This window comes from Caretta caretta, chromosome 11, assembly GCF_965140235.1.
Source record: "Caretta caretta isolate rCarCar2 chromosome 11, rCarCar1.hap1, whole genome shotgun sequence".
Taxonomy (NCBI): domain Eukaryota; kingdom Metazoa; phylum Chordata; order Testudines; family Cheloniidae; genus Caretta; species Caretta caretta.
Window position 1 is genome coordinate 80319108 of NC_134216.1, and position 22403 is coordinate 80341510.

General features: G+C 43.0%; 1 protein-coding gene across 6 annotated transcripts in view; it reads left to right on the top strand.

Moving 5' to 3' along the window:
- ADARB1 (adenosine deaminase RNA specific B1) overlaps positions 1-22403 on the top strand; it is a 244668-nt gene that overhangs the window by 197712 nt on the left and 24553 nt on the right. For all 6 annotated transcript variants that reach the window (XM_048868933.2, XM_048868928.2, XM_048868932.2 and 3 more), the window contains 3 exons: positions 10010-10178; positions 10781-10929; positions 11708-11876. In XM_048868933.2, the coding sequence (XP_048724890.1) occupies positions 10010-10178; positions 10781-10929; positions 11708-11876 (487 nt within the window). The remainder of the gene's footprint in view (positions 1-10009; positions 10179-10780; positions 10930-11707; positions 11877-22403) is intronic.

Here is a 22403-nt window from a genome sequence, read left to right on the forward strand (position 1 = left end):
CTTTGCAGTCCTGATCACTTTTGAAATTCATTTTATTGAAATTCAGTTTTATGAATTATTAGTAAAGAGTCAAGTCTCATAAAAAGAAAAGGAGTACTTGTGGCACCTTAGAGACTAACCAATTTATTTGAGCATGAGCTTTCGTGAGCTAGCTCACGAAAGCTCATGCTCAAATAAATTGGTTAGTCTCTAAGGTGCCACAAGTACTCCTTTTCTTTTTGCGAATACAGACTAACACGGCTGTTCCTCTGAAAAGTCTCATAAAGGAGAAAAACTAAAACTGAATGTTGTAATATACAAAATCCCAATGTGTCTAAGTATTACACAACAGGTAAAACACACAGAGTGTCTGCTCTGCACTGATTGATTTAAAGGCTTTTAGATGGTTGGCTTGGGCTATTTTTTGTTTCCTTTCCCACATACATTTTATTTTGGGCTGGTTTTAAATACAAAATCTAACTGGGGTAGACTCAACAGAATGTATGAACAATAGGGGAACTACCTGTCCTGAATGTCAAGGGACATTCTGTAATATGTCATAAAACCTATCCAATAAGGGGTTTCTAAGAAGTATTTGGTCAGGTAGCAATTATGTTCCCAGGCAATAACCATGTAGAGCACCGTATATGTTTGTATCACAGTATGGGGTCAGATTCTCTCCTGCACCAAGATATATAGTTGAGGCACGAAGACCATCAAGGAGCTGGTTTATGGTTGCCTAATTCTCAAGTTGATCCAGCCCTAACCTCATACAGAAACTAACTATCATTAAGGAACCAAATACCTGTGAATTGCCAGAGCTCCATCTCTCCCTCTCCCCGTCCTTGACATATACCCTCTTCGGGGGTTTTCAAACTTCATTGCACCGTGACCCCCTTCTGACAACAAAAATTACTACATGACCCCGGGAGGGAGGCCAAAGCCCAAGTCCAAGTCCCACCACCTCGGGCAGGGAAGCCAAAGCCCAAGCCCAAGGTCTTCAGCCCCAGGCAGGGGGCCTGTAACCTGAGCTCTGCTATCCAGGGTTGAAGCCCTCAGGCTTCAGCTTCGGCCCCGGGTGGAGGAGCTCAGGCTTTAGCTCTGGCCCCAGACCCCAGCAAGTCTCAACCAGCCCTGGCGACCCCATTAAAATGGGGTCTCACACCACTTTGGGGACCCGACCCACAGTTTGAGAACTGCTGCCCTACAAGGAGGAGAGATGGAAGCAGCTGGCATAGAAGTTAGCTCTGCTGGCTATATATGATTTGAGAATTCCTCTCTTCTGGGAACATAGCAGGTGTCGTTTGCCAGATGTGGTCAGTTTCTGGTTCCTTTACAATAAATCAAGCATCACAAAGGAACGAAATCACAAATGGAAATGTGGCCCATGATTTTTTACCTTAAGTAAAAGTTTAGTGTTTTGTCCTTTCTCTGTATTTTTCATGCAGTTGTCCTTTCTTTTTTCCAAAGCATAGTCTGTCATCCTAAGAGACAATACACAGGATATTTTGCTAAATTTGCATATTAAGTTGTAGTGTGCAAAGTTATTATGCCAGAAATTAAGTCTTTGGATGTGCTATACAGCTCTGTTTTGCTATTCAAAATGATTAACTGTTCAAAAACGTGGTTTGCCAGTTGCATTTTTAAAAATCTAATTATATTTTCCTTGTGGTCCTCATATTTTTCTTCCCTGGCATGCTTTCTAGTTTCTTTTAATGGGTCAGTGCCTTATAGTAAGACTAATTAATAAACCAGACATGATGTTCTTAAATGCTACCTGGGGGGCATGGATCAGCACTCATGTCACCCTCCCCATCAGTAGCCCACCCGGGCAAGGGAAGCTAATAATCCAAACAGTGGACCAAGTTTGGTGATGAATCCTGGTCATGTGCCACCTGAGGCATGTTGCCATATGCTAAGAAGAAATGATACTGTCTACTTCCATGGGGCCAAGTTCTACAAACTGGAACTTAGCTTTCTATCACTCTGTCCCAGAGGAAATCTCCCTTTTTTACTAAGAACTAAATACCACAGAAGGTTACTTTCTAAAATTGGTTATAATCAAATTTTGCTCCATATGAATAACTTGATATTAGACCCTGTTCTTTAAGTTTTTCCCCTGTATGGTTAATTTTAAAATATGTTATAAAAACTCTGAATGAATAGAATTGTATGAAATCCAGAGACTTAAAGTACTGGTTACAGCCAAGCAGAGTATGCGCAAGTGCTGTGCCTTTCAAGCCTAATCTGCACAATCATTCCACCCATTCTGAACCTCTACTTTACAGAGCTTGGCAAACAGTTTGGCAGTTTTGTGAAAATACACATGTGGGGCTAGTATCAGACCAAATTCATTCAGTATTCCCATGAGCCCTGATCCTGTAATGAGATTTATCCCAGTGAAGCCATGGACCTGCATGAAACCCCATTGAAGTGGTGATCCATCAACAGTACAAAGGAAAACTACAAAGCACGTAATAGTCTTGCTGACTTAAATGGAACTACTCACATGTTTCAAGTTGAGCATGTGTTTGAATGGTTTTCTGGATTGGCATCTAAAATTGTTGACTTTAAATCACTTGGGCTAAGTATATTATTTGCATTGAAACTTGAAACTAGATAGCACTCGTCTTTGTAAAGAAAACTTTTCCCTTCTGTACCAGAAGATTCATGAAACTGGACTGAGTTTTGGAATTTTAACCTAGATTCAATCCCTCATCTCACTTCCATCTCTCTTCTCCTATCAGGCCTTAGTTTGTCCCCTTACTTTAAAGAGCTTTCTGCAGTTGGCCTGGTTTTTCCCCACCCACTCTTTCCAGGATCTTCAAGAGGCACCAAAGGATTACTCCCCAAGATCTACTGCCTCCTGAATTCTGGAAAGGGTCTTTTGGGTTGAGTTCCAGAATTCACTTGGGGTATAGTTGAGGCTGTGGAACATTGGCATCAGATTTCAAATGTGGTTTGAACCTAAAGCAAATCTGAAAGAGCTGACCCCATGAACCTATGTGAACAAATTCCACTTCTTCAAGTTCACTATATCCATGCAAAGCTATGCCAAAAGGCTTTAAAAAATTTCTGATAATTACCAAAGCTGCGAATTTGCCCAAGACACTAGGAATATCACCTTATTCCTGCAGTAAGTGCCATGGGATCTTCCATCAGTGTAAGTTACCAGAACCTTGACTTTATATCTCATCCAAAAAATTGCATTTCCAAGAACATCATGCCTGCTATCATTGTGCTGGAATATTAGTTCAGTACTAACTGAGGAAAGTGTACCATCTAATGATACAGTCTCCCACAGTATTCTTGCCAGCAAGTTAAAAAAGTATGGATTGGATGAATGGACTATAAGGTGGATAGATAGCTGGCTAGCTTATCAGGCTCAACGGATAGTGATCAACAGCTCGATGTCTAGTTGGCAGCTGGTATCAAGCGGAGTGCCCCAGGGGCCGGTTTTGTTCAACATCTTCATTAATGATTTGGATGATGGGATGGATTGCACCCTCAGTTAGTTCGTGGATGACACTAAGCTGGGGGGAGAGGTAGATATGCTGGATGGTAGGGATAGGATCCAGCAAATTGGAGGATAGACAAATTGGAGGATTGGGCCAAAAGAAATCTGATGAGGTTCAAAAAAGACAAGTGCAGAGTCCTGCACTTTGGACAGAAGAATCCCATGCACTGCTACAGGCTGGGAACCAACTGGCTAAGCAGCAGTTCTGCAGAAAAGGACCTGGGGATTACAGTGGATGAGAAGCTGGATATGAGTCAATAGTGTGCCCTTGTTGCCAAGAAGCCTAACGGCATATTGGGCTGTATTAGTAGGAGCATTGCCAGCAGATTGAGGGAAGTGATTGTTCCCCTCTATTCGGCACTGGTGAGGCTACATCTGGAGTATTGCGTCCAGTTTTGGACCCCACACTACAGAAAGGATGTGGACAAATTGGAGAGAGTCCAGTGGAGGGCAACAAAAATGATTAGGGGGCTGGGGCACATGACTTACGAGGAGAGACTGAGGGAACTGGGCTTATTTAGTCTGCAGAAGAGAAGGATGAGGGGGAATTTGATAGCAGCCTTCAACTACCTGAAGGGGGATTCCAAAGAGGATGAAGCTCAGCTGTTCTGAGTGGTGGCAGATGACAGAACAAGGAGCAATGGTCTCAAGTTGCAATGGGGCAGAGGGGTCTAGGTTGGATATTAGGAAACACTGTTAGGAGGGTGGTGAAGCACTGGAATGGGTTACCTAGGGAGGTGGTGGAATCTCCATCCTTAGAGGTTTTTAAGGTCTGGCTTGACAAAGCCCTGGCTCCTGAGGTCTCTTCCAGCCCTAATCTTCTATGATACTATGATTCTATGAACAGTATTCTTGCCATAGAGGTCGACTCCTCCTGCAAAGAGGAGCAATGGAGCCAGTCCCTGCAGACCCTTAGGGCACAGGATTCTACTCCAACTACTTCCTCATACCCAAGAAGAAGGGAGGAAGGAGACCAATCTTGGATCTCCGACACCTCAGCCAATTCATTTGAAAATCAAAGTTCCGCATGGTCACACTTGCGGCAATTCATACCTTCACTAGAAGGTGGTTCATGGTTGTAGGTATGCCGGATGCCTACATCCATAGTGACATACGTGTGACCCACAGATGATTCCTGAGGTTCATGGTGGGTCCTCAGCACTTCCAATACTGGGGTCTCCCATTTGGACTTACCACTGCTTCATGAGATTTCACAAAAGTTTTCTGTGTTGTAGTGACTCACCTCTCATGACAAGGAGTCCTTCTCTTCCCTTATCTAGATGATTGACTGCTGGTGACACAGTCCAGAGCAGCAGCTCGAGAATTGGCATCCCAGCTTCTTCTATTCCTCTCCTCCTAGGAGTAAGCATCAACACAGAAAAATCAACTTTACGCCCTACACTATCCCTAGAATTCATAGGAGCATGCATCAGCGTGGCCTCCACACACGCTTATCTCCCAAAAGACAGATTCCTGAGCTTACTGAACCTGATCACCTTAGTAACTTCCAGCCCCTTGGTATCAGCCAGAAGAACTTGCCTTTCCCTCCTCGGTCACAAGGCAGCATGCACATACGTCATGCACTTCACTTGCCTAAGATTCGTCTGTCTCCAACTCTTGCTGCAGGGAGTCTACTCTCCCATGCACCAGTTCATGGACACCATTCTCAACGTTCCACCAGAAATCCTCTCTTCCCTCTGATGGTGGACAAACCCACTCCACATTTGCTTCAATATGCCCTTCCTTCCATGCTCCACAAGTGTTACAATTATAATGGATGCATCACTCAAAGGCTGGGGTGCCCACAAGGGAGATCACAGGATGCAAGGCACTTGGACCACTCGGGAAGCCAGGATGCACATCAACATCCTGGAACTTTGAGCGGCATGCAAGGCATGCCACATGTTCTTAACAACTATCTGTTCTCATCATGTCCTCATTATGTCAGACAACACTACTAAGGTTTACTACATAAACAAGCAAGGGGGCACGCGGTCTCGAGCACTATGTGTGGAACTGGAAATGGTGCATTTCACATCATATCCTCCTGTCGGCAGCCTATCTTCTGGGAGCTCAGAATGTACTTGCCAATGCTCTCAGCAGAAACTTAGTAACCTGCTACAAATGGGAATTGCATGACACGGTAGATGTGGACGTTTTCAGCCACTGGGAAACACTGATCAGGGACCTCTTTGCATCTCACCAACACCAAGCGCATTCAGTACTGTTTGAGGGGAGGACTCAATGTCCACTTGCAAGGGGACGCCCTGATCATGAACTGGTCGGACCAGATCAGCTACGGTTTAATATAGTGCCCTCTATTGCCACATGTTCTGCACAAACTCAGATGGGAGAGAGCGACGGTCATCCTGTGATTACTCCATATTGGCCTCCCCAGTTCTGGTTTCCTCTTCTTCTTCACGTGTCAGTGTCCATCACTCCTGCTCCCAACATTCCCGCAGCTACTCACGCAACACAATGGCACACCGAGGGCACCTCATCTCACAGTGTGGTATTTGGATGGATGCCTCTCCTAATGCAGGAATGCTCACAGGCAATCTGAGACATCCTCTCTAATAGCAGAAAGGAGTCCACAAGGTGATCCTACTAGGCCAAATGGACCTGTTTCACTACCTGGGCCCTATATAGAGGTCTTGACCCCAAGGCCATGGGCATCCCCATGCTATTAGACTATTTTCTCTCTCTAAAGACCTTAGTGCTCACTCTCAACTCCATCAAAGTACATATAGCGGCCACTAGTGCCTTCCACCCTCCCATGGAGGGGCACTTCGTCTTCACCCACCTCTTGACTACCAGATTCTGGAAGGTCCTTGTACACAAATACCCGTCCATCCAGGCTGTCACTCCTCAATGGAACCTCAACTTAGTCCTCACGTCATTAATGAACTCCCCCTTTGAACTTTTGGCCTCTTGCCCCCTGTCTCTTCTTTCTATGAAAGTAGCTTTTCTGGTCGCCATTACCCCTGCAAGGAGGGTTGGTGAACTGGTAGCTATGATGGAAACCCCCCCTTTTACTACATTCCATAAGGACAAGGTCTCAATACACCTGCATCCTAAATTTCAACCAAAGGTGGTTTCCTGCTTCCACCACAACCAACCCACACACGTGCCTGCTTTCTTTCCCAAACCGCACGCCTCAAGTGAGAAACGGCAGCTCCACTCTTTGGATGTACGTAGGGCCCCATGCCTTTTACGTGCGAAGAACAAAGTGTGGTATATGGTGTATTGCCCCCCTACTTCTGTGCTGCTAATGGTGGTGGTGCTGCCTTCAGAGTTGGGTGCCTGGCCAGCAGCCGCCGCTCTCTGGCCGCCCAACTCGGAAGGCAAAAAACCAGAGAACCGCTGTCACAGGAAATTTGTCACACTGTCACACCACGTGATTTGCAGGGTGCGGCTGGGGCGGGGAGTTTCAACTTCAAAACACTATACAGAACAGCAAATCTTTCAGTACATCATAAAAGACGTTACTTCCTAGAGGTTGTCTCTTATATCTTCTCTGTCCAGCTGGTTTAATACAATGCCATGAGAAAAGATCATTTATAGATCAGCTTTCCTTCTTGCTGGTCCGTAATTGCAGAGTTAATATTTAAAAAAAAACCAAATAGGATAAAGACTTATTTTACCTGTTTTGTTTTTGGATATGTAATTTTTAAAAAAAAGTGGGAGGTAGGTAATCTAAAACAGAAGTGCACTCTTTCATAAATTCCAGTACAACGGGGTGAGCACTCCATCACCTACTACAGGAATTTCCACGATCCGTAGCTGTGGAATTGGAGTCTCACGAGATTAAGGCTTAAAAAACATACTCACAATAACCAGTCAAACGGAGTACAGAACATACAGCGCTTGGTTTGCCTGGGTTCTCTTGTTATAATTGTATAGCAACCACCTAGCAACTTCTGAGTTAGCTAAAAAACAAAAAGCAATAATAAAAATATATAAACAAGTGCAAAAACGATGGCATAAAGGTTATAAATTTTGGACGTAGACATATATTGTCTGCTATTAAACAATCTTTACAAAAATAATTTGATTAGGCTAATCAGTATTATAAAAGATGATTCCAGTGCTTATTCTGAAGAAATTATCTTTATTAGGAATTAATTTGTAGGGTAATTCCTGTGCAAACTCTAACATTCTAGCTTTAACAGCATTACACATCTACAATGTCTGTCTCAGAATCAGCAAGAAAACATGCTTTATCTCTCACAACATGCTCTGTATATAGCCAGTAGGAGTCTGCCATATGTGATTTTACTTCGGGATAAAAAGCATAGAATCGTTCTTTATTCCTCATGACAGCAGCAAAACATTAAAATGTTTGCAGACAAATCAACACAAATATAGTGCTGCTCCAAAACTCTGAACTGCTGAGCTGCAGCAGGAGCTGGGGACAGATCTTGGAACCTTCCTGAGTTAAGTGGGATTAAGAGTATGAATAAGGACTCCTTACAGCGTAAAGGTTTCAGGCTCAAATCTTTGGCTCCTGCTGGTAGGTTTCTGCATGCTCCCAAGAAGAGAGTAAGGGAAGGAGAGAACCTAAGCAGACCTAGGGGGAGATGAACTCATCTTGTGCTAGTGCAGAGAAGCTGAGAGATGGTAGTCACTGATAAAACTGACAGGTTTCAGAGTGGTAGTCATGTTAGTCTGTATCAGCAAACACAACGAGGAGTCCTTGTGGCACCTTAGAGACTAACAAATTTATTTGGGCATAACCTTTCGTGGGCTATAACCCACTTCATCAGATGCATGGAGTGGAAGATACAGGAGGCAGGTATAAAAATGCAGCACATGAAAAGATGGGAGTTGCCTTACCAAGTTGGGGGTCAGTGCTAACGAGGCCAGTTCAATCAGGGTGGAAGTGGCCCATTCTCAACAGCTGACAAGAAGATGTGCGTATCAACAGAGGGAAAAATATTTTTGTAGTGACCCAGCCATTCCCAGTCTTTATTCAGGCCTAATTTGATGGTGTCAAGTTTGCAAATTAACTCAAGTTCTGCAGTTTCTCTTTGAAGTCTGGTTTTGAAGTTTTTTTGTTGACGAGTGGCCACTTTTAAATCTGTTATTGAGTGTCCAGGGAGATTGAAGTGCTCTCCTTCTGGTTTTTGAATGTTACAATTCTTGATGTCTGATTTGTGACCATTTATTCTTTTGCATAGAGACTGTCCGGTTTGTCCAATGTACATGGTAGATGTGCAGGATAACGAGCCCCTGATGGTGTGGCTGATGTGGCTAGGTCCTATGATGGTGTCCCTTGAGTAGATTTGCGGACAGTATTTTCCACTCCATGCATCTGATGAAGTGGGTTATAGCCCCAAAAGCGTATGCCCAAATAAATGTGTGAGACTCTAAGGTGCCACAAGGACACCTCGTTGTTTTTGCTGATAAAACTGAGTGCGATTTCAGGCATCTAATCTGAAACGTATGTCTGAAATTATTTGTAAAATACACAGTAATAACTATCATAATGAATAACCCCTTCTCCCCTAGCTCCTCCCACACTTCCTTCTCTCCTAACCCCTGCACTCCCCTCCTGTGTCTCTTCTCCCCCAAACCCTTCTGCACCCCTTCTCCCTTAACTCCTCCTGTGTCCCTTCTCCCCAGTCCCCTGCACTCACCTCCTGTGCCCCTTCTCTCCAGCCCCCTGCACTCCCTCCTGTGCCCCTTCTCCCCAGTCCCTTGCACCCCCTCCAACGCTAGGTGCTCCTTGTGTCCAGATCACTTCCCCCATGTGGGCTTCATAAGGGAAGGGCAAGACAGCAGCTCCTGATGCTACACAGCCCTGGTGGGGAAAGTGACCTGGACGCACAGAGCGTCTGGTGTTGCTGCTCATCCCCCCCTCCCAGCCCAGAGGAACATTCTGGGGGGAGGGAGCCCAGCAGCAACACCAAGCGCTCCATGTGTTGCCACTCACCCCCCTGAACACATTCTTCCATGGGGAGAAGCAGGAAGAAATCTGGGCACACCCCCACGCATTGCCTCTGTGAATTTGCGGGGCGGCAATGCCCCTGTGCCTCCTGAAAGTTCACCCATGCGCAGCACTCCCTGCTGTCACTCACTGTTCCGGGTGCTACCCTTCCCACCAGCAGCACACCTCTGCACTGCGCATGGCGCCCCCTGACCACAGCACCTGGGGGGGGTCACCCACCCCTAAGGCCAGCCCTGCTGCCCTTTACCACCTTAGTCGAAACGATGAGGCAATGTAAGGGCACATGCATGGACCCAAGGACATTACTACTTCGGAAAGCTCTGGCTGTGGGCACTTCGCTTGCACCTTGCCCTCAGTGGAATGCAGAAAGGGACCACACATTTCAAGAACCTCCAGTTCCAGGTAAATAACCTCCGCTTTCAGATTGAAGCTTTTTTTTGTAAAGAAAATGTTTGAAGAAAAATACTTTCTTTTTTAAGAACATGTTTGAATTCCAAAAGGAAAGTCAGTTATTAAATTTGTGTGCATTTAATTACATTTTCTTCCTGAAATTTGTTTCCCAGGTACAGATGTGAAGGATGCCCAGGTTATAAGTGTTTCCACAGGGACGAAATGCATAAATGGAGAATACATGAGTGACCGTGGTCTTGCATTAAACGATTGCCATGCAGAAATTATATCTCGCAGGTGCCTGCTTAAATTTCTTTACACACAACTTGAGCTGTTTGTAAGGTAAGTTTAAGGAGGCTGAGATTGTGCTATGAACATCATGTGTCTATCTGATGATTAGTTGAATTGTAACACAAAGCTAAGGAGTCCCATTGAAAAAATTATCATATAAAATAGCTGAAGTTACTGAAATTTTAAATTGAACGCTCTGGTCCCTGTCACAAAGTGTGAGCTTAACAAAAAAACACTCATTTAAGGAGGCATATCTATAACTATATTGAACTCTGATATTTTTATTGTGGTTCAGAAATAGTGAGTTATGAATTAATCATGTCGTTCTTCAAAGTGTAAACACATTTTAGTTATTCAACTGTTCTTTGAATTGGTGGAAATAAAATTAAAATGCCATCAAATGGACTAGCAGATGTATAGTTTTGTTTCAGTTACTAATGGTGCTTTATAAGTTCACTGGGCAATGTCAGGTACTCTTTATTTCTTGTTTCTAACTTCTTTTCTTTCTGTATGGTTTGCAGTAACGCTTAGGTGACACATTTGATGCCATACGTTAATAATTTTAATGTATAGTAAGTTAGACTGGGCTTAATCTCCTGCATTTGTTTCTCTTCAGGTTTTGACTACAGTTCTCTTCTTTGTTTATATTCCAGTAATAAAGAAGATCAACAAAAATCCATCTTTATCAAGTCTGAACGAGGCGGATTTAAACTGAAAGAAAATGTGCAATTTCATCTCTATATCAGCACCTCTCCATGTGGAGATGCTCGGATTTTCTCACCACATGAAGCAGCACAAGAGGGTATGATTCTAGCTATCAAGGAATTGCTTAGAGTATATTTGATTACAGACAAATGGCAACGTTAGAAGTAAGCAGTCATTTTAATTCTGGCCTCTTGTATATGGATTTTTTTGGGGGGAAGAAAGATCTCTTCTTGAAAATCTGGACCATTTACTTTAAACTAAATATAAACAGAAAAACTGGCCATTTGGGCTAGAGGCTAGAGCTGGGAAGATCCTGGGTTCTGTTAGGGATAAGCCAATAACTCACTTTGTGTCCTTATGGAACTCATTGGGCTTCCTCATCATTGCTGCCTTTTAATGATTTTTGTTGCTCTTCTCTGAATTTCCTGATTTGTTAATGAGACAAAGTGAGAGAGGTAATATCTTTTATTGGCCCAACATCTGTCAGTGAGAGAGCTGGTCCAATAATAGATATTACATCATCCACCTTGTCTTTCTAATATCCTGGGGCCCACATGGCAAAACTACACTGATTTGTTAATTTCATTCTAGCACTGAAATGCCCAGTACTGAACTTCAGAACTAAATACTATATCTGAGATGTTCTTTCCTGAAAAGCTTGGTTTAATAGAAAATGTATTTTGGAGAATATTGTATACAGGAAAGATATTTGATGCTGTAGCTAAATTAAAATGAGTAATAGAAATCGGTACCAAACTTTGTGACCTTTTGCAAGATGGTTACCAGCATAAAAATATATTGCCTTCACTCATTTCATGACCACTGCTTCTGCACAGTTGTTTCTTAATTGACTTAAAACAATTTTTGTCATTCAGATCAGGGAGACAGACATCCAAACCGGAAAGCAAGAGGACAGCTACGGACAAAAATAGAATCTGGAGAAGGGACAATTCCAGTCCGATCTACTACTACCATCCAGACGTGGGACGGAGTATTACAGGGAGAGAGACTGCTTACTATGTCTTGCAGTGACAAGATAGCTAGGTAAGATATTAAGTGTCTGGTTTCTCTTCCCTATTATTCTGGTTTTATTCTGAAATGGGGACCCTGGTTACAGCTTGTATCCTAAAACATAGGTTGCTGGAGGGTGTACTTAATATCTGCTTTCCGCATAGCCTGAACATCTGGATGGATGGAAATTCTACATGGTCTTCAGATGTCATGTTGACAGTGTCTTGTCTGAGTCACTCATTAGTTGACCCAGGAGGTGAATGTAGAGGTTGTAGATCAAGCTCGTTGTCTAGACCCCCAGCATGAGATTAGATGCTCTGATTCTGCTCCCATTGAAGTCAGTGACAAAATTCCCATTGGCTTCAGTGGTGAGGCTCAAGCCCAAGAAGGATAGGAATCATTTATTCCATCCAAAACTTATCCCACAAGCATATTTTCTCTCTTCAAGGTGGTAGAGTGCCATAGAGTCTAATTCACTAAATTTGCTACTTTGTTATATCTGCATCATTTTGTATTGTTAATATCTTGAATAATATTATTATTACAACATGTAGCTTTCGTCAGATATAATGTGGTATTGGCAAAATACAACATGCATGAGTATGTTGTGTAAGTCATGCTTCTATACAACTTCGATCAAAATATAGACTGTGCCAATGTGCTGTAGATATATGTCTATATACTTCATATGTAAATGTACAATACCATTTTAAATGGCAAAACATCGTTAGTTAAGAACCTGTTACTTGGTTGATACAGTTAAATGTGACCTTTTTAAAAAAAATTAATAGCTAGAAAGCTTTTTAATAAAAGTAGTGTTTTCGTCTGTGAAAATGTGACACTGATTTATTTTTATTGTTTTAGTTATTGTGCTCTTTCATTAGTTAAAGACTTTGTTAAAATGTAAACAAACAAGCTCAACCAACCTATTGTCCCCCAAATTAAACAGCTGTATCCTCTGAAAAGTGTAGCAACCTCAGGGAAATTTTAGGAAAATGACAAGCTAGCTTTTCAAATCAGCTCTACATTTTCCCAGTACCCCATAGGGTCCCACAAATCACACAAAAGAAATGGCAGCTTTTCTTAGTTGAGGATATTGTGTATGTATGTCCTTTTATTTTTTTAATAAAAAATAGTTTATGCATTTTATCAAACCAGGATTAATTGATTAAAATATTGTTAAATACATTTGTAAAATACAAAGTGGGTTGAACCTATTCACTGTGCTGTATAAGCGTTATATGAGAATTAAAACCAGAGAGAGAGGTCTACTTGCTTGATTCTCCATTCTCTGTCCTTGTGGGAGAACCATCAGGGTTCCTATAGTGTGTGAGAAATGTATGCTTTTATATGTTAAACTTCTATGAATAAGTCAGGACCTGTTGGGAGATCACAAAAGCTCCATTTTGAAAATGTTACTCTACTTACAAACCTTCATTCCATACTGGTTCCAGACTATCCACTGATTCAAATACAGTTACACACTAAAAATTGGTTCTATAAGAATGACATGCGCATTCCTTATTTATTCTTTACGATGACTGGCCACACAAATTTCCTAGCTTACAATTCAAGGTGACATACCTAACTGCCAACTCTGTAAACTCCATCTGAGACATGAAAACTGTGTTGTATTCATCACGAGTTAAAAAAAAACAGATTATTCAGCCAGAATTCATTTGACTATTTTGTTGATTCTGTGTGACGCAGAACAGAATCCAGGTCAGTCTCTCATAGCTAGTTGTAATTCAGGGGGGTAACCAGAGTAAAAATGTGAGTGTCACTAGAGAAAGCAGATGCGACCCTGAGACACATAGAGGGGATGCTGTATGAGGAGTAAGGAGGCCCAGTGTTTACATTTATAGTCATGTTCTGCCAATTTCACTTTTAATGGGTTTATTACTATGCAATTTCCAGTATTCAATACCATACCATTACTAACCAATTTCAGATGCCATTGGGTTTTTATTGGGATTTAACAAAAGATATGACACCATTTGCATTATTGAAATAATTTAATGCATAAAAACTGTCCAGTAATGAAACAAAAGTAACATTATGTTCAAACGTTTTGTATTTTGGTAAAGATAAAGTTTACTTGCATAGTAAATCCTCTAGTCTGGCAAAGACTATTGAGATAACTCTGCCCATAAAAGGTCATACAGGCAACTCACTGATTAAACTTTCTGGCTCCTGAACAGCTTCCTCTGTATATTCTAAGCTAAGCTACAATGTCACTGCCCTGTCCTCTGTCTCTGGTCCCTCAGTAGCAGCTTGCTACTGGGCTGGCTCGGCTATGAGCCTGTTAAGAATGCTGCAGGCCTCTAGGAAGTGCCTCTATCCATTCATGCTTTTATCCTCTCCATTCTTGTCTTCTCTCCGATCTTCACAATGAAGAGTCTGGAGTGGTCAGTGCTGCAAACTCAGTGCAGATCATTGACCATCTTCTATGGGGAGCTAGTCCCACCACTCATCAAAATTACCTCCCCTCACTTACACCTGCCCGAGTCTCTCAAGCTGCAGATATTCCATTCCCAAACTTGATAACTCTTTGCTCCATAGAGATATCCTCCCAAGGAGATCTGAACATCCAAAGACTCTTTTGTATTTGAATGCTACTCACAAGATCATTATTGTTCTATATCAATCCTCTGTCATCCTACATCAGTAGATTAAGAGACAAACAGCATCATGATGCCCACTACTGTGAAGCAAAGAGATGTGAAGCTCTGCCCTTGATCACTTAGCCTCAGCCAGAACATCCTCTTACCAATGTTGTTTGCCTTTTCTCCTGAGTCTCCTATTCTTTCCTTCCCACTGCCTCTTTCACTCTATTTCCCTGTTGCAGGGTCACTAAAGAAGAAAAGGAGGTAAGAAATCTTGAGAGCTCTCCTTCAGGCTGGAAGGAGAGGGTGAAAGAGCAGAGCTCCGAGCCAGGACACTCAACCTTAATGCTACCCTGTAGTGACACCATGAGAGGAAAAGATATGAAAAAACTGAGTCTTTAAAAATCAGGATAATGTAGTCTGGAATCACAGTCACTAAAATGGATTGATCATAATCGTGTGGTTATTGCATGGTGCACTGTACTGCAGTGGTAAGGTTGCTTGGGTGCCTTCGCTGTGCATTTCCAAACAGTAACATGTTTACATTTCTTTTAAGTGAAACCTTAACACTGAATTTCCTGGGTTTGTGATACTTCTTTTGGGATAACTAAAACATTCCGGTAGTGTTTTTTACCCTTACAATGCTGATATATACATTGCACCTTAACTGCATATTCATGTAGGTTTTTTGTCTGCAAATATCAACTTATAGGTTCTAATAGGACTTTACAGATACTAATGAGACAGGCTTCACAATCTGACTGAGACAGGGAAGTATTTGTGTCCTTGTTTTGATGATGGTGAGACTTAAGCACTGAGAGTTGGAGTAAGTTCAGGACCTATTTCCCTTGTAACTTCCCTGTTGCCCATATGGCACTCCTTCTATTCCCTGGAGGAACCCTTGTTTTTACACTAACAGTTTGTCTCTCTGGACTGGTGGGCTTCTCCATCCACCCTTTCTTTCTGCCTTCTCTTCATCCCTCACTTCTGTATTCCCCACCAATATGAGACTCTTGGAATGGGGTGATGCAGTGAACAGATGGCCAGCCCAGAGTCACTGGTCCATGGAGCAATGCAGGTTGAGTATCAGTCTTCTCAAGCTACACCTTTCATGTTGCTCTTCTGCCATCGGAGCCCCTGGTACTTGAATTACTACATCCTGTTCCACTGTGACAGTCTAACTGTGATGACTTCTGTTGCCTGCTAGGGCAATTATCGGGGTACCCCTCTTTTCACACATTATATTTCTGGGAGTTTTTCTCCTTGATCCCCCTATCTCTGGATGGCTGCAAGAATGTCTTTGCATACTCTCTGCTCTCAGGATACCTCCAGCAGCCACAGGGTCTTGTAGTCTCACAGTAAGGAATGCCTGCCTTTTGAAGTTACTGCATGTGATGTCTGCGGTCTGGGTTTGAATCCACTGCCATAGGATAGAAGAAAATAGATACTTATGGCAAGGGGATATTACTTCCTATGAATTCTGTTTGTCATCTCCTTTTCTCCCATTCTGCATCCCACCCTCCTACCCTGTTGGAGGTTGGTGCCATTGCTTGTTTGTGAATTATTTGTCTCACTATCTTGCATTCTGTTCTTAGTCTGCAGGTCTCTTTAACAGGAGTGATGGGGACTGGCTGAGGCCTCTATAATCAGGAGTGGGGGCTCACAACACTTTACCTCCTTGCTTCCCAGTTGGTAGCACCGTAAGGCTTAGAGGAGTCTATCACAAACAGAATTACTAGTAAATAGTTTTTAGGCTCTTTCCCTTATCATAGAATCATAGAAGATTAGGATTGGAAGAGACCTCAGGAGGTCATCCAGTCCAACCCCCTGCTCAAAGCAGGACCAACGCCAACTAAATCATAGAATCATAGAATATCAGGGTTGGAAGGGACCCCTGAAGGTCATCTAGTCCAACCCCCTGCTCGAAGCAGGACCAATTCCCAGTTAAATCATCCCAGCCAGGGCTTTGTCAAGCCTGACCTTAAAAACCTCTAAGGAAGGAGATTCTACCACCTCCCTAGGTAACGCATTCCAGTGTTTCACCACCCTCTTAGTGAAAAAGTTTTTCCTAATATCCAATCTAAACCTCCCCCACTGCAACTTGAGACCATTACTCCTCGTTCTGTCATCTGCTACCATTGAGAACAGTCTAGAGCCATCCTCTTTGGAACCCCCTTTCAGGTAGTTGAAAGCAGCTATCAAATCCCCCCTCATTCTTCTCTTCTGCAGGCTAAACAATCCCAGCTCCCTCAGCCTCTCCTCATAAGTCATGTGTTCTAGACCCCTAATCATTTTTGTTGCCCTTCGCTGGACTCTCTCCAATTTATCCACATCCTTCTTGTAGTGTGGGGCCCAAAACTGGACACAGTACTCCAGATGAGGCCTCACCAATGTCGAATAGAGGGGAACGATCACGTCCCTCGATCTGCTCGCTATGCCCCTACTTATACATCCCAAAATGCCATTGGCCTTCTTGGCAACAAGGGCACACTGCTGACTCATATCCAGCTTCTCGTCCACTGTCACCCCTAGGTCCTTTTCCGCAGAACTGCTGCCTAGCCATTCGGTCCCTAGTCTGTAGCGGTGCATTGGGTTCTTCCGTCCTAAGTGCAGGACCTTGCACTTATCCTTATTGAACCTCATCAGATTTCTTTTGGCCCAATCCTCCAATTTGTCTAGGTCCTTCTGTATCCTATCCCTCCCCTCCAGCGTATCTACCACTCCTCCCAGTTTAGTATCATCCGCAAATTTGCTGAGAGTGCAATCCACACCATCCTCCAGATCATTTATGAAGATATTGAACAAAACCGGCCCCAGGACCGACCCTTGGGGCACTCCACTTGATACCGGCTGCCAACTAGACATGGAGCCATTGATCACTACCCATTGAGCCCGACAATCTAGCCAGCTTTCTACCCACCTTATAGTGCATTCATCCAGCCCATACTTCCTTAACTTGCTGACAAGAATACTGTGGGAGACCGTGTCAAAAGCTTTGCTAAAGTCAAGAAACAATACATCCACTGCTTTCCCTCCATCCACAGAACCAGTAATCTCATCGTAAAAGGCGATTAGATTAGTCAGGCATGACCTTCCCTTGGTGAATCCATGCTGGCTGTTCCTGATCACCTTCCTCTCATGCAAGTGCTTCAGGATTGATTCTTTGAGGACCTGCTCCATGATTTTTCCAGGGACTGAGGTGAGGCTGACTGGCCTGTAGTTCCCAGGATCCTCCTTCTTCCCTTTTTTAAAGATTGGCACTACATTAGCCTTTTTCCAGTCATCCGGGACTTCCCCGGTTCACCACGAGTTTTCAAAGATAATGGCCAATGGCTCTGCAATCACAGCCGCCAATTCCTTCAGCACTCTCGGATGCAACTCGTCCTGCCCCATGGACTTGTGCACATCCAGCTTTTCTAAATAGTCCCTAACCACCTCTATCTCCACAGAGGGCTGGCCATCTCTTCCCCATTTTGTGATGCCCAGCGCAGCAGTCTGGGAGCTGACCTTGTTCGTGAAGACAGAGGCAAAAAAAGCATTGAGTACATTAGCTTTTTCCACATCCTCTGTCACTAGGTTGCCTCCCTCATTCAGTAAGGGGCCCACACTTTCCTTGGCTTTCTTCTTGTTGCCAACATACCTGAAGAAACTCTTCTTGTTACTCTTGACATCTCTCGCTAGCTGCAGCTCCAGGTGAGATTTGGCCCTCCTGATTTCATTCCTACATGCCCGAGCAATATTTTTATACTCTTCCCTGGTCATATGTCCAACCTTACACTTCTTGTAAGCTTCTTTTTTATGTTTAAGATCCGCTAGGATTTCACTATTAAGCCAAGCTGGTCGCCTGCCATATTTACTATTCTTTCGACTCATCGGGATGGTTCATCCCAGCCAGGGCTTTGTCAAGCCAGGCATCTAAGGACGGAGATTCCACCACCTCCCTAGGCAACCCATTCCAGTGCTTCACCACCCTCCCCCCTGCTGAAATAGTGTTTCCTAATATCCAACCTAGACCACCCCCGCTGCAACTTGAGACCATTGCTCCTTGCTCTGTCATCTACCACCACTGAGAACAGCCAAGCTCCATCCTCTCTGGAATCCTCCTTCAGGTAGTTGAACGCTACGATCAAATCCCCCCCTCACTCTTCTCTTCTGCAGACTAAACAGGCCGAGTTCCCTCAGCCTCTCCTCATAAGTCATGTGCCACAGCCCCCTGATCATTTTTGTTGCCCTCCACTGGACTCTCTCCAATTTGTCCACATCTTTTCTGTAGCGGGGGCCCCAAAACTGGACAAATACTCCAGATATGGCCTCACCAGTGCCGAATAGAGGGGAATAATCACTTCCCTCAATCTGCTGGCAGCGCTCCTTCTAATGCAACCCAGTATGCCATTAGCCTTAGCAACCATGGCACACTGTTGACTCCTATCCAGCTTCTCGTCCACTGTAACCCCTTGGTCCTTTTCTGCAGAACTGCTGCCTAGCCATTCGGTCCCTAGTCTGTAGCAGTGCATTGGATTCTTCCGTCCTAAGTGCAGGACTCTGCTCTTGTCCTTGTTGAACCTCATCAGATTTCTTTTGGCCCAATCCTCCAATTTGTCTAGGTCCCTCTGTATCCTATCCCTACACTCCAGCGTATCTACCTCTCCTCCCAGTTTAGTGTCATCTGCAAACTTGCTGAGGGTGCAATCCACACCATCTTCCAGATCATTTATGAAGATATTGAACAAAACCGGCCCCAGGACCGACCCTTGGGCCACTTCACTTGATACCGGCTGCCAACTAGACATGGAGCCATTGATCACTACCCGTTGAGCCCGACAATCTAGCCAGCTTTCTATCCACCTTATAGTCCATTCATCCAGCCCACACTTCTTTAACTTGCTGGCAAGAATACTAGGGGAGACCATATCAAAAACTTTGCTAAAGTCAAGGTATATCGCATCCACTGCTTTCCCCATATCCACAGAGCCAGTTATCTCATCATAGAAGGCAATCAGGTTGGTCAGGCATGACTTGCCCTTGCTGAATCCATGTTGACTGTTCCTGATCACCTTCCTCTCCTCCAAGTGCTTCAAAAGATTTATCACATTTATAGATCACATTTGTTGATCTCACAAATGATATTAATAAGAATAACTTTGGGCATAAAAGTGGGAAATACCACTTTTTGTCAAGTTTTTCATTCCATGGTAAATATAATTTCATTGTTCAACCAGTGCTGTTTTGGCATTAGACTGAGGTCCTGTAAACAAAGAATGCCTGAGATAAACTCTGATACTGCACATTCTAAAGGTTATGAATTTTAATTGCATAAAGCAGTTCCTTGTGTACTTCTATTACCGTACAAATAACAGGATGTTAGGAAGAGAGTTGTGAACATTCTGCTTTGTCATCTGCTACAGTTACGCGCCCTCATTCCTGTTGTTGCTCCAGAGTAGTGTAAATAACAAGTGTTCTATAGAATCAATTTTTAAAAATTGCAGCATAAATTCCCATCCTCTTATTACAGCAAGAAGTACATTGGCAGAGTCTGTGCTCGTGTACTGATGCAGAATTAGACATATATTTATCTCTCTCATCTGTTCAGAGATGAAATCGGTTTAAATAAATACATTCAGAAATGTCAAGCGCCTGCAGCCCACTTGGCTATGGGCATATATTAGTTTGAGGCGGAAATTTGACAGCATAGCAGGGAAACCACGACTCTCCCTATTTGAAAGATTCTGATGTGAACCTGTGGTTTTCCTTCTCTCATATTAAATGTGAAAAGACTGAAAATAGAAAAAATCAAGAAGCACAAACGTGTGTGTAATGCTGAGGCAATGTTAGTAGCACAGATAAAAAGTGCATTCTGAATAAAGGGAAAAGGAATGTATATGGTAATTCTGCAAAATTCACCTAATGTACCATAGAGAGAAAATCCTTCAAACTGAGTAAATATTAGAATTTTTAAACAATTAATTTGTAACATCAGTGATACAACAGCAGTTGTATATGTTTCTGTATCTATATTAATGGCTTGTCTGATTGAATCCTTGAAACAACTGCATTGACAGCAACAGTCAGCTGGTAGGAGTTTAATTATATATTAACTGAAGTAGAGATTTGCACTGGAAACTGTTGGCCTCTGGTCTGAGAAGATGACTGACACACAGAAGGGTTTTTTCAATGGAGGTGAGAGGGGCACTCTGTAACAGGAAAGAGCCAGCGCTCTCTTTTGCACACCCTGAACATGAGACTGATTTCCAGAGGGTCTGGAGGGGTCTCAGAAGCAGGAGAGATAGGAACCCTGCGGCCACACCACTGCTCGTCCAGCTGGAAAACCCAGTCCAGCTAGGAGAAGGGGACATGAGGTACCTGAACTGCAGCTCTTGTGAGCCTCTGCGGCAGCATTTCTAAGCCAGTGTGGGTTTCAATTTTAGATGAAATTTTTCAGATGTTCGGGGGTTTTTTGATGGCACATCATAATTTCCATAGCTTTTTTTTTTTAATTTCTTTGTGCCAGAAAACCAATTTTCTATCAGTAAAAAAAGAGAAAGGGGAGAGAGAGCGAGAGAAAATGTTGATGGAAAATTTTCAACCAGGCCTAGTTGGCAGTAAAGCTGATAACAAAGACAAAAGCTGCATTACAGGTTATGCAATTCCTCCTTCATAAAATAAACAGTGATTATGGAACTTTATTCACTCAGATAATGATAAAGAGGTATGTCATATGACAGACCAGGACTAATCTGTACTCTCAATCTAAAACCTAATCTTGCATCTCCTTGTTCAGTTGAGTAGCCCAGTTGAAATCAGTGGGACGACTTGAATTAGTAGGAATTGCAGGTTCAGCCCTTCTGTAGTTCTAAAAGCTAACTTTAAAGCTTGAATCATACAAGCAAATCGCCTTAATCTTTGCCTTTTGCTTGCAAACCCCTAATTGCTGTAACTATTCAGTAGCCAGATTTCTAAATAAAATGGCATCACTTATGTCTGTTTTTTCTAAGAGAAGCAGCAGCAGCTAATAAACATAGTAATGAGAACAATGATAAACTCTTAACCACAGTGGTGATAGTGAGAGTCACTATAACAAAACTTGCAACCTCTTATCTGTAAAAAAGGGCTGGATTGCTACTTTGAATTGTACCTTTTAATTGCCATTTTCATGTTTAGGCACCTTTTCTAATTGTTTCTAGGACAGGATTACAAAGTAGTAGAAATTCTGATGCCTGATCAAACAGATTGTTTAAACATAATCTTTGGCTAACCTTGGTGATTATTAAAATGAAAGCCTGACAAATGCCTTCTATCCATGGAGTGCTCTACATCCGTATTTCTCAATGGCCAGACCCTGAGATCTCCATGACACAGCTTAGGAAGGCAGCAAGCCTGTCCCCTGTATCAAAAAGGCTGAGAAACACTGCCCTGCCTCATGAAAGGCTGCTCAGAAATTAACGTCAGTTCTTAATCCCTTCTGGATATGCTTGCATGCCAGTATTTCAGGGCAGCACTTCCCCATATCAGTTTGAATGGCTTCTCCTTGCATTGTGTGTAACTCACAAAAGTGCAGAGTTGTAGTTAGAGGAATGTTGCATATTGCCAATTACTTTACTTTTTCGTATGACTGCACAAAAGTTTAAAATGGAAATATATGTTTAAAATGTCATTTCTATTTTATAGCTTTAGAAAAGCTCACGAAAGGGAGTTGATTGCCAGCCCTATGAACTTAAACCCACAAGCACGAGCAGCACAGGTTTTGTGCACTGCCCTGCTAATGTGCCTACGGCTGTTCCACAGAAACCAGATCTTAGGCTGGGAAGAGGTCTTCATGCCCATTGAGGCCTCTGTTCAGCAATACATGAGAACACATGTTTAACTTTAAGCACTTGAGTAGTCAGTCCTATTAACTTCAGTGGGATACTCAAGTATCAGGGGGTAGCCGTGTTAGTCTGTATCCACAAAAACAACA